General features: G+C 39.9%; 1 protein-coding gene across 2 annotated transcripts in view; it reads left to right on the top strand.

The window, feature by feature from the left end:
* Positions 1 to 12,448, top strand: part of crppa (CDP-L-ribitol pyrophosphorylase A) — a 54,360-nt gene that overhangs the window by 18,379 nt on the left and 23,533 nt on the right. For both annotated transcript variants that reach the window (XM_031279535.2, XM_031279534.2), the window contains 3 exons: positions 982 to 1,079; positions 8,010 to 8,087; positions 8,294 to 8,386. In XM_031279535.2, the coding sequence (XP_031135395.1) occupies positions 982 to 1,079; positions 8,010 to 8,087; positions 8,294 to 8,386 (269 nt within the window). The remainder of the gene's footprint in view (positions 1 to 981; positions 1,080 to 8,009; positions 8,088 to 8,293; positions 8,387 to 12,448) is intronic.

Raw genomic sequence — 12,448 nt, forward strand, 5'->3', positions numbered from 1 at the left:
ATTAACAACTGTGTTAGAAAATATCTGGTTCATTGATAAAAAAAAAACAAATGGAGCCTGTGCACATAATAGCCTTGAGGAAGATGTTAACTACAACCCAATGTGCTGAAAATGTTGTTACGTGAGCCGCTAACGGCGAGTGGAAGTTAAAGATGAAGGTGTTGAGAAGAGCGATGATACAATCTGCAGCTTAAATGGATTAACTTTTAGATTCTGGGTCAATTTTTGGATGAATTCAGCCTCGTTTTGTTCCCAAATTCAACGACAAAGCGCTTTGAATCTGATTTGAGCCTCTGACTGACTTCATCGTCAGGGCACTAGCAGCTGAGGCGCATGGGTACTGCAGCATTTAGAGCCATGTAACAAGCCAAAATTACAGACAGTTTCTCTGAATCAACTCTTACAATAACTAAAACTGGTGGGCATAGCACAATAAACCTATAGGGTTGTTAACATTATGAAAACAATTCTGTGATTTCGACCACCACTGGCTCCTACTTTATTGTCCATTTATGTGAATAATTAACTTAAACTGGTGTAGGTGAAGTGACTCAAAGCAGGTTAATGTTGTGCACCATCCCTCTTTCATATGTTTTGATATTTATTATATATTTTAAATATGAGAAGCTTCCAGGAGACACCACCGGTGGTGTTTTAAATCGGTGCACGTACGATAGAACAGATGTACTTGTCACAGTCGCCTGCATTTGCAAACACTCTACAGCATCATACTATTCACCTTTTACTTATAAAGGAATTTACCTATACTCACCCTACAAACCTTTTTCAAGTGTCTGTTTTTCTAGCCTGGTTGGGATGTTTTTTCAATTAATAATCTGTGTATAGCTTCTCTAAAAAACCTCTATTAATGGAAAACAAACTAACTGCGAGAAGATTTGCCAATTTGTTTTCATGCGAATGCTCCCACTGCAATTAATTATTTCAGGAGTTTTCAACCAGTCCCGTGTCTCCCTCTTGCAGAGACTCTATCGCGGTCGGCCTGTGTTATCACAGGTGGATCTGAACAAGCTGTCACGCTGGCTGATGCTCTGCAGAAGGCTGTTGGAGCTCTCGACATGGTAAGAGTGTGTCACTCACAGCCGATTAAAATGCTGGTTATGTTGATGACAGCATTACAGAAGATCCCCGTGGGTTGGCTATTTTCATTTTCCTCTATCTCCTCGTCCCGGTACCTCCAATCCCCCGCACAAACTCAATGTGAGCTCCACTTGGGTGGCCCCGGTGGTGAGACTTGCCATCAGCGGTCAGACCTCTAATGGAGCCTGTCTGGGACATCCACTCTCTGCAACTTTCCCCCCCTCCTCATTTTCACTCTCCATCCCCGACCTCCACCTCTCACTCCCCTGCCTGCAGGAGAGCAGATGGCAGTCATATTTCCTGTACCGTGGGAGTTTGCTTGATTAAGTGAGTGTTTGGTGATGAGTTCTTACCTCCTCCGCCTCATCCTCGTCCTACCGCCTCTGCTCCGGCTTGACAAGCTCCCAGTTTCCACCACAGTTCTCATCCCTCCCTTTCACTCTTAATTTTTTTTCGGGCACATCAAATTCCCATGTTGCAAACATCCTCCATTTAATTTGTAAAATTGTTCCTAATAGATAATGGAAAACAGTATCCCTATGCAAAACAGCAAAGAGTGACAGTCTGAGATATTCAATCAGACGGCACAGACCACATAGAGGTTCCACATGTGAAATGTTCTCCTTTACCTCAACAACCCTTGAGCAAGCCACGTAACCACTAACTCAAGCAACCTTTTGTCTGTCTTTAAAAAGAAGAATGGATGAGCTTTGTTAGCCAGCTTGCTTATAGTTTGGCAAAGCCCATGGCCATGTGACTACATGTTTTGGGTCAAGTCACGTAAATTCTACAACTTTTACAACAGAACAAATTCTGCAACAGAGGAGGGATCCCTCTCCCAGGACGGGCAGACATGCAGTAGATGTTGTGTGTACAAAATGGATCTGTCAGAAAGAATAGCTTTTGTGCAAAGCTACTGGCAAGTTATGATGGTCAGTGGTCACAATGCAAAGTCTATTTATGAGTTGTACAATTTGTTTTGAGACTAACAATTGAATCCTACAGGAAAGGTGTATGACAGCAAGAGCCTGCCACCTGGTATGGAAGAGCTCATTCAGATCAGGGGGGTGGACATAATAATATGAATGTCTGTAAAGTCTTATTTCAATATAAAAGTTCTGGCTTTGTGTAGCTTATAATGTTTTTGTTTTTATTGAAGGAGTACTCTACAAAAATCTGTGTTATGAGAATCAAATACTTGTGGGCTTAAAGAGGCTCTGAAAGGTTTGTAGCCTGCTCCTTAGTGAAGGACAGCAGCTCCCTCCCCACTTTTACAGTTTGAGCTTGTTTCTATAAAATCTCTCTCAACAGTCTCCTTGTACTGTTTTACTGAAGAGAGGAGTTGGAAAAAAACATTGATAGGCTTATCTCAATAAATCACCTATAATTATATCGTGAGCGCACATAAATGTAGCCTTACAAGCAGCAGTACGTCATTTTCTGGACTTTTTTTGTTCTGGGTTTCGCCTATCAGGCAGTACTTTGTAGAGGTTACGGAGGAAGATGTGCAGGCTCTACTCATGGCTGAGAAAAGCACTTCCACCTCATGTATATGTTTTTCAGGCAAAATAAAAATCAGTTTCTATTCACAGTTAATATTTCATGCTAGAAGTGACCATCAGTAAAAGATAATGCAGTGCTCCTGCTGATAAATATGGAAATGCAAAGTAAACATTAAGTATCGGTTATTTTATGGTAACAATCTCTGACTTAATTCAAAAACCAAACCTACACACCTGACTGAAAGGGGTTCATGTATATGGGGGAACGAAATAACATATAAAAACAATTTAAAGCAATCCTGTAAAGTGACACCAAAGTTGGGCCTCAAAAGTGGGTAAAGAGTCAACACCTTCTAAAAACAGATTTAATAACATAAGCTTCATAAAACGTCACAGGGCATTGTATATGAGATTGTACAGGTGTTTATGATATTGTGTCCAGCCCTTGATGTGCTTATATTTCATGCCTATAACCTATTACTCTACTCCAGAACAGATACCTAGGCTGACAAATTGCCCACACATGTCTCCATGTATAGAAACGCGTGTCCTGGATAATCCTGATGAATATATATTTATTCCCCGGCTGTAGCTGCTGACAGTGGAAGGGGGGAGGCAGAGCACGCCGCATTACATGTTTCCATGTTCCAACGTGATCCAAACAGTCCATCCTCCTTTAAACTCGCTCCAAGTCCTTCATCAGCGGTGTCAAACGGGCGGATCTGGCTGTCCTGTGCTGGACCGGGGGCCCCAGAGACGGATTGGGGTCGGTGTCTGTCTCTTTGGATCGGTTTGTTGGAGCCATTCCCGTCGGCGCTCAGGTGGCCGGTGGGGATGTGTTTTTCCGGTGCGCGTGTTTGGAATCAGATACATCCTTTTCATGGAGTTTGGGAGGGAGGAAGAATGGAGGGGGAGATGAAAGGAGAATGGAAGAAGCGGAAGACGAAGAATTACCTTTGTCTCAGTGCCATTACGTGAATCTAATACAGGGATAAGCAAGGCTCAGCCGACGGTGTAGTGTAGTGTAGTGTGTGTGTGTGTGTGTGTGTGTGTGTGTGTGCGCGTGTGTGTTGTGTGCGTGTCTCTGTTTGTGTGCATGTATGTGTGTGTGTGTGTGTGTGTGTGCGTGTGCGTGTGTGCAGGTGGAGGATTTGGCACCATGTGTGAGTAAGAGGAAGACAGCAAGAATATTATTAAGGGATTCTCTCAACAGGATGTTATCTGAGAGATTTGACGCAGTTTAAATCCAGGCTTACAGAGAAAAAGGAAAAAATGTCAGTTGATGTCAAATTTATATAAAAATGAAGTTAACTCCTGAAAATACCACATTTCAGGAGAAAGTAGCTGATTTTTTTCTTGAAGAGCATTGTAGTTTTTTCTTCTTCTTTTTAACCTAACACACATTCACACCTGAAAGCTGCACAGAATAACCATTTCATCTTCTGACCATTGAGCCGCTTCACTGGTGCAGTTGGGGGTTAAGGGCGTTGCTCATGGGCACCTCAGTGGTAGTAATGTTTTAAGGTTTCTGTCTCTGAAACAGGCAATGTGCCAATACCGTATAAAAAAACATCTTGGCCAAAAATATCACAACGTAAGACATTTGCTTGATAAATATTTAATGTTTTGATGGAACTAAAAGTACAGTACTTCCACACTATAAAAATGAAAAGCACAGCTGATCTATTTTTTTACCCTTTTAAACTTATTTCATTGTAAAACATGACAGAAAAAAATTGTTTTGGCCTGTAGGATAATCATTTTTTTTTAACAAATGTAGTTCAGCAAAATGAAAGGTTTCTCCGTGATATATAATGTCATCTTGTCTTTTGCGATGATACAAAATAGTCAAATAGTTTTGTATCCGACATCTCAGTTCACAATCTCTTCATGTGTAACTGCTGCTAATCACTACAAATGGTTATTGTGATCCGGATAGTTTTTGTGAAAGTATCAATAACTCTCAATCACATCTCTACTCTGTTATATTGTCAGATCAATAAACTGCCTCTAGTTTCAGTTAAAATTAACAATGCCAAGAACTCCTGGGCCTACACATTTTCCATGTCAAATGTCTAATTTGTGACCAAATTCTGAGCATTACTGTGTTATTGTGTCTCTTAAATGTTTCATAAGCACAGAAAAAAAGGAGATGTAAAAAGGAGATATCACAAAACAGATACCATAACTTGTTTGGTTGTGCAAAATGCTAAATATAGAATGAAAAACCTCAGTTATGTAGGAGTTCCTCAATGTTGAACTAGTTTTTTCAGTCTGTCATTTTCCTACTTTCCCCTTTTAATGCATAATTATGAGCCATCTATTATTCAAACATTTGGCTTCAGTGAATTTGGATCATAGGCTAAACCCAGACGAGTAGATGTTTTATGGCCACCTACATAAACGAGGAAAGCAGTATTTCATTAAAAGCAAGACAAATCACCTCCCTTATCACTAACCCTTTTTATCTTGATAATATATAATTATAATATTCTCATATCCAGCCAAGATCAATGACAATCCTCAGCTCATGTATCAACCTAGTGAAGGTTTATAATGATTAACCTCAACCTATAAGAAGATCTGTCATTTTGACAGAGAGGAAGGAGTATTGCCTGTCAGGATAAACTGTTTTTGTTTGTCAGCCACTGATATTGATAAGTAGTGGGTTCAGCTTTTGTTAAAGGTCCCATGGCATGAAAATGTCACTTTATGAGGTTTTTTAACATTAATATGAGTTCCCCCAGCCTGCCTATGGTCCCCCAGTGGCTAGAAATGGCGATAGGTGTAAACCGAGCCCTGGGTATCCTGCTCTGCCTTTGATAAAATGAAAGCTCAGATGGGCCAATCTGGAATCTTGCTCCTTATGACATCATAAGGAGGAAGGTTACGTCCCCTTTCTCTGCTTTGCCCTCCCAGAGAATTTGCCCACCCTCCACCATGCCCCCCTCTCTCCTCCTCAATAGCATTTAAAGCTACAGACACAGAAATGGCACGTCCTAAGGAAAGCTCATTGTGGGACTGGCTCTAGTGGCTGTAATTCTGCACCAAGGCTGAATTTCGGGAAAGAGACTTCAGATACAGGATTAGGGGACCACTAAGGCCTATATAAAAGCATCCAAAAAGCAGCATGTCATAGGACCTTTAACAATTTACAAAAGTTTATTAAAGTATACTTGACATTTAAATGTGGTAAATACACGATGATTACATTTTCATCCATTTGATGCCACCACAGGCTCAAATATTAAACAAAGTAAGTATATCAGACATAATTTCCACATAAATTTGAGGATTAGAGCCATTCCCTTTCCTATTGTTTAAATCTGTCTCTGCTGTTTTTTTTCTACCAAGAAATATACCACCACAAACATACATTTTTAGCCTTGCAAGCAGCTTTAAGGATGGCAATGATGGTCTGTCTCCACCACTTTGGTTAAGACTGAAATATCTCAACAACTATTGGATGAAATGTTGTGCAGTGATTCATGGTCCCCAGAGGAAGAACCCTACTAACCTGGTTAACCTTATGGCATTCCCATCAGGCTCAAGTCAACTGTACTTTGTGTTTAATTTGGGTTTAGTGCTAATTATCAAATGTTTGCATGCTTTTCTGACGTTTGGCACAGTGATGCTTACAAGTACAGGCTCACAGAGCTGCCAGCATGGTTGTAGACTCTTGTTAAAAAATTTTTTTTTACCGGTGACAAAAAGGAATGATAAATGCTAGCTGTAGTGTAACAATAGCGAGTAGAGAAGAGTCATAAAGTCAGCCAACTGACTCCATAATGTCAGTCACACAGCAATATCTATCTCAAGCTAGGTAACATTAGCTTACATTTGTCACCAGCTGCTACTAGTCATACCAAACTCTTTATTTAAGCAGTTAATAAATGTGCCATATCTTTAAAGCTGCACTAATCTTTATTTTTCTTGGCCAGCACCAAGCGGCAGACAGACAGAGTTAGCGGCTAGCAAAACTAAAAATAGTTGAGGATTTAGAAGCTAAAGAGCTGGATATATATATAACTGCGGAGTTCATAGAGAGCAATCTAGAGCTAAAATAAAATCTATGAATGTTGGACTTTCATTTTCAGGTGGCCAGAAACACGACTCTAAATGAATGCTATTGTTGCACTGTTATTACTGGATGTGTAGATAAGAAACGGTTGGCTAACACACAACACAACTTTATAAGTGATAATATATAAGTATTTTGTTATAGCTTAATTTCAGAGCCCCTAAGTAGCCAAAATAACCACATATTACAACATTAAGACTAATATTTAATGGGATTTTTAAACATTACATTATACCCATGACTAAAATAACTATATTTTGGTCTACGTTAACACGTTTAAAAATCATATCCGTGGGTAGCTCACTGCTGTGCTGGGCTCTTTGTTTTTCTTGTGTCCTCAGAGTGGTTGGGTCGCCGAGCCTTCTTGGCTCTCCAGGCCATGCCTAAATTTAAATAAACATTCCTACTCTGGGATTTCATGCCCAACCTGGTTTAGATCACGTCACATTTTTTTGAAACCCTACGAATCTACATTTCGAACTGAAATGATTTTCCTCCTGAAGCCATGGGCAGTTATCTTTCAAGACAAATTAACCCTCCGACATATGTTTCCCATAACCATTTTACATTTCCAATGACTTTCTGTTATTTTAAAACAACTGTATCTTCATGCCAAACTCAGTCTGGATGTTTATTTCTGTGTTTATTTCCTGAGTGTGTGAAATTGAAGTACCAGGCTGTAATTAGAGGCATAACAACAAAGATGAATGTGAAACGGACATGGTGGATATGGCATGCTATCCGGTTGCCTCATGTTACTCGTATGCCAAGGCCGAAGCTGACTGGAAAGATCAGGACCTAAATGTCCTGGTTCTTTGTGCAAAAATGCTTTTACGATTCTTGGCCGTACATCGGCCGTTGACTCAATTTGCAGCGTAATGAAATTTAAGTTGGTTTTTGCCTGATCGCTGTCCCCGGCCTTTGCATATGACAGAATTTTCCTGCCAGTTCAGAAGTATAAAGGAGCCCAGAAACGGTTTCTTTTTTTTAATATCTACCATTTGTTCTAATAAGCTTCTGATTACCATTGATGGAAATGAGCCACTCAGTTGCATACTCCCTGAGTGTATTTAGATTTTTTTCATAATCATAAAATCAGTCATGGCAGGAAAACAGGTGGGTGTACTCACACTAAATGATTGAAGAAGTGGCTGAAACAAAAACCAGAAGCCTCTTGACCTTTTGAGCACTGAAGTCATCCGTCACTCAACATCAGATGCATGAGGACCCTGGTACTGCAGCTCTTGCTTTAATGTTATCACTCAGGATCCTGTAACAAGCAGAATGTCAACTGAATATTTTAAAGTCAGGGTATCTCCGTCTTATAGAAGCTGGATGTCATCCCAGATCTGATGGGAGAAAACGCCGGCTATCTGTTAAAAGAGTGGAACTTCATCCAGGTTTCTGTAAGTTTCCTATTTTAAGCTCAACTTTAATGAGAAATGAAAACATGTCAGTGTAAATATTTATGATATTTTCTGGCCAAAGCAGGGTTTGGACTTTCTAAAATCTTCTAGCGCACTTTTTTTTTATCTTGCTGGTCATCGTGGAGAGAAAATGTAATCTTTGCTTCAAAAGCTCTTATGTAGTTTTTTATGTCCTTGGTCTCCAGGTCAATCGTTCATGCCTGTCTGAAGTGGAGGCCGTACTGACGGATTTGCAGGCAGCGAATCGGGCTGTTCTCCACCCGCTGGTCGTCATTTGGGTGAGTTCATACACAGATACTGCAGCCACGGTTTTGCCAAAGACTTAAGAGTTTCACAACTTCGTTGGCTGCTCTGTGAGGCTGACACATGAATACTTGTACCAAGTTTCGCTGAAAACCACAAAAGTGAAACTCATAGTGGCTCTAGATGAAAGGTCAAGGCATCACCAAAGTCAGTAGAATGCATCATGAATTTCATGGCAATTTGTCCAATAGTTGTTTTAGTCTGGACCAAAGTGAGGGACTCACTGACAGACGGTCATTGCCATCATTAGAGCCAAGCCACCGAAGCCACTTTTCACATTTCTAAATTTATCCTACACTCCTTCAGACTCCTGACTTGTTTCCAGACCTTGTTGTTGTCTGAAGGACAGATTTGTAAACCAGTGAAGAAGAATGAATGCACAGATGCCGGGAGTCAACTGCACAAGATCTCTGGCATGCAAAGCACAGGGAGAAAACTTTGAATTTGTAAAAGCCAATCTTAGCTTTTTAACTTGGGCCATTGCCAAAATACAAATGCAAATGTCACACAGCATTACTTGATTAAACCACTGCCTTGATTTGTGTTTGGTACGCTGGCCTTTCAATAAAGCTGTAAGACGCCACACAGCAGGTTTCATTAGTACAGGATCGACTTGTCTCTGTCACGCCAGAAAAAAAAGCATTTTTTTGTAAGTCTTACTTATTACTTTTTGTTCTTCGCTTGAAAAGGAATATAGCTGAGCAATGTGCTCTCAGGTCAGTGTGTGTGTTCTTCTATTACTTTTTTATGGCTTTATTACTTCAGTATATCACCAATTTATACCACACAACACATTCAGCCTTTACAGTCATCCTGGATGTGGTTAGTGTGGTGGAACAGCCTGCATCAGGTCTTTATCAGAGCTTGTGTCTCCTTGAAAATCAACTCAAAAGTCAGTAAGTGTATACAGAGTTACTGTGGGTCTGTGTGTTTGGTAAGAGGCGGAGTTAAACATGTCTCAGTATCATTTCCCACACTTTGAATGAACTTTTCTTTGCATGTTTTTGAATACAGACCTCTGGCAGAAGGACAGATTCCGATTCTTCAAAGGTACATGTACTACACAGCGAGCCAAACCTTGTCTTTTTTTCCGCTTGTAAAAACGTCACCTGTAGTCCACCTCGGCTCCACTGATGAGTTCTGTAGCTGTTTGGAAACCGCACACCTCCCAGGAGAGCCCTGCGCTTGGCCTCGCTTACTGTTCACCCACAGAGCAACACTGACCAGAGAGATCACGGAGAGGAAAAACCTAAAACAAACTGATCAAATCAAGCATCCAAATATTTGTGAAAGATTCTGTTTACCCTCCTTTTTAATTCGGAAAATTGACCTCTTACTAACACACAGAGTAAGTGCCAAAACAATGGCAGGTAATAAGAAAAAAACAAACCTGCAGAGGGCCGATTTCTACCGCCAGATCACCCAAATCAGTCTCAATCACTGCAGATGTCACGGAGCATTACTTCACTGAAACCCCCGCTCTTATTTGTTGTACAAAGTTTTCAATAGAACACACACACACACACACACACACACACACACACACACACACACACATGGATTCACACGTGTAAACTGGTTTTAGTGGGATCCACTCCCTATAAAAGCATGTCAGAGTACCCAGAACTCCCAACTTGTTTCTTCTATTCTATTTTTGTTCTCTTTTATTATTCAATTCTTTATTATACTATATTTTACTCAACTATTAATTTTTTTGTTTTTGTTTATTTTCTTGTGCTCTACTCTTGTCTATTCAGTTCGGTGTTTGGTGTTTTAAGCCCCCAACGTCGTCTTCCAGGCAGCACTGCCTGGAAGGCACTGGGATTAGAATAGAACAGAATACACTTTATTGTCCCAGAGGGGAAATTTGTCTTGGACATAGTGCTACAATCTGTTGCTTCACAACATAAACAACATGTAACATAAAAACATTCTAAAATCAACATAAAATAAAATACAAGTACAACACAATAAAATAAAATCAACATGAAAAATGAGATCAGCAAAGCGGCTAAGACACAAAAGAAGGACACACATGACAGCACAGACAACACAACATCCCAAGAATGAACTGTAATTATTAAAGTGCTAAGTGCGAAATGTGCTGTTGTATTTATTGCATTTATTTTTATTTCATTTATTGCATTTATTGCACCCCTGCTCTGCTGGGCTTAGATTTACTATTTTTTACTATTGGAATTCAACAGCTTGACGGAAGTTGGAATAAATGATAACTTCAATCTGTTAGTTTTACATCTCGGCACACGGAATCTTCTCCCTGATGGCAGAAGTTCATATTCAGGAAAGAGAGGGTGTAGAGAGTCTGCAGTGATTCTTTCGGCTTGTTTAGGCAATGGTTAGGGTTAGGGCCCTTGAAGTCGACCGTCGCAACGCTGCCTTGAAGTCGACGTTGGGGGCTTAAAACACCATTGAGCATTCAGTTCACTTCAATTATATTCAATTCTGCTCCAAAACTATTCTATTTCATTCTATTCTACTGTCCTCCACTCCAGTCTGGTCCACTCTATTCTATTTAGTTTTGTTCTATTCTACTCTATTCTAGTGCACTCTATTTTATTTTTTCTGTTCTACTCTACTCAAATCCACTGTGCTCTGTTGTACTCTAATCTATTATATTCTACTCTATTAATTCCTGTAACACTCATTTAAGTTAAAACAAATCCCAACAGCTGAAAGAATAGTTGATTAGTTGATTAATCAATCAACAGAAAATGAATCAACAGTCGTTTTGATAGAAATGGAATTGTGACAATAAGTCATTTATCAAATAGATTCTCAAAGGTGAAGATTTGCTTGAATTCTATTGTGTTTTGGACTGTTGGTCGACCAACATTTTATGGACTAAAACTAATTGATTATAGAAAATTATTTCCTCCAGTTTCCTAGCCTAGAAATCTAGATGCACCAAATGTAATTTGCAGCTAGGGTCAGTCTAGCAACTATCTGTTGGCTTGCGAGCTGGAAAAACCAAACTCCACTTCCAATTCTCTTTTTAACCACAACCGTCCCGTTGTTGTCGGCATCTCCTGCGTGTCACGGTTCCTTTCCCCGTTCTCTTTTCCTAACCACAACCGTCCCATTGTTGTGGCCGGCAGTTCGTGAAATGGTCACGTTTGACAATTGTGACCTGTACACGAAATAAACGAGAAAATAGTGACCTGTACACAAATCAATAAATCAAAATAACGTGACCATTTCACGAACTGGCGTGAGACCGGGTTGAATATAAAACTCTACTTTAACAAAGAAACTTTCTTTGCCTCCACCTTGTTGATTGTTTTCCTTTATCGGGACACTGTGCCGTGCATTATTCGGTTAAATGAAGTGTATTTATTTTTGAAAGTACCCACTGTCCTGCCTGGCCTTCTTGTACTTAATTTAGTGTACGTTTTTAAGTTTGTGGACATCACCTGCTAGCGGCCTATAGCAGCAACCACTTAGTACAAATCAGGGTGTGCACGATTGCAGCCGCACCTCTAATAAAAAAAAAAAAAAAAAGAACAGACCATGTCTTGTGGATGTGTTTCATTCCAGTCATTTGAGACTACTGATGTTTTTCTTCTTCTATGGTGGATTTCTGATAAGGAACTGACAATAAAACCAGACACTGACTGCTGATGTTTTAGGCCACCATGCTGAAAACATTGTCTATTATTAAATATCACGACATGATGTCTTGTCGTAAATAGCCAAAAATGCACTCTGCATTGTACAAAGTACTGTACATTTCCAGTAGCTATTTTTCAATAGTTTTTCAAAGCATATCTCTCCTCCTAAACCTTCTAGTATACTGTCCAGGTGGCCAAAGGTCGACGTAAGTTTTTAAGTGGGCAGTTCCAAGTTGGTCTTGTCAGTTGCTGTTGTATATGCCTCAGTTATTCATATTTCCACACAAATATCACTGTCAGTGTTTCAGTAGAATAATGTGGCCTGGAGTTTGAACACCTGCTAATGTGCTGAATAATCACTCTTCAAATTGAATGTCACCCGATGACAGCAAACGTCTGATTGATATT

This window comes from Sander lucioperca, chromosome 10, assembly GCF_008315115.2.
Source record: "Sander lucioperca isolate FBNREF2018 chromosome 10, SLUC_FBN_1.2, whole genome shotgun sequence".
In the NCBI taxonomy this organism is placed as follows: domain Eukaryota; kingdom Metazoa; phylum Chordata; class Actinopteri; order Perciformes; family Percidae; genus Sander; species Sander lucioperca.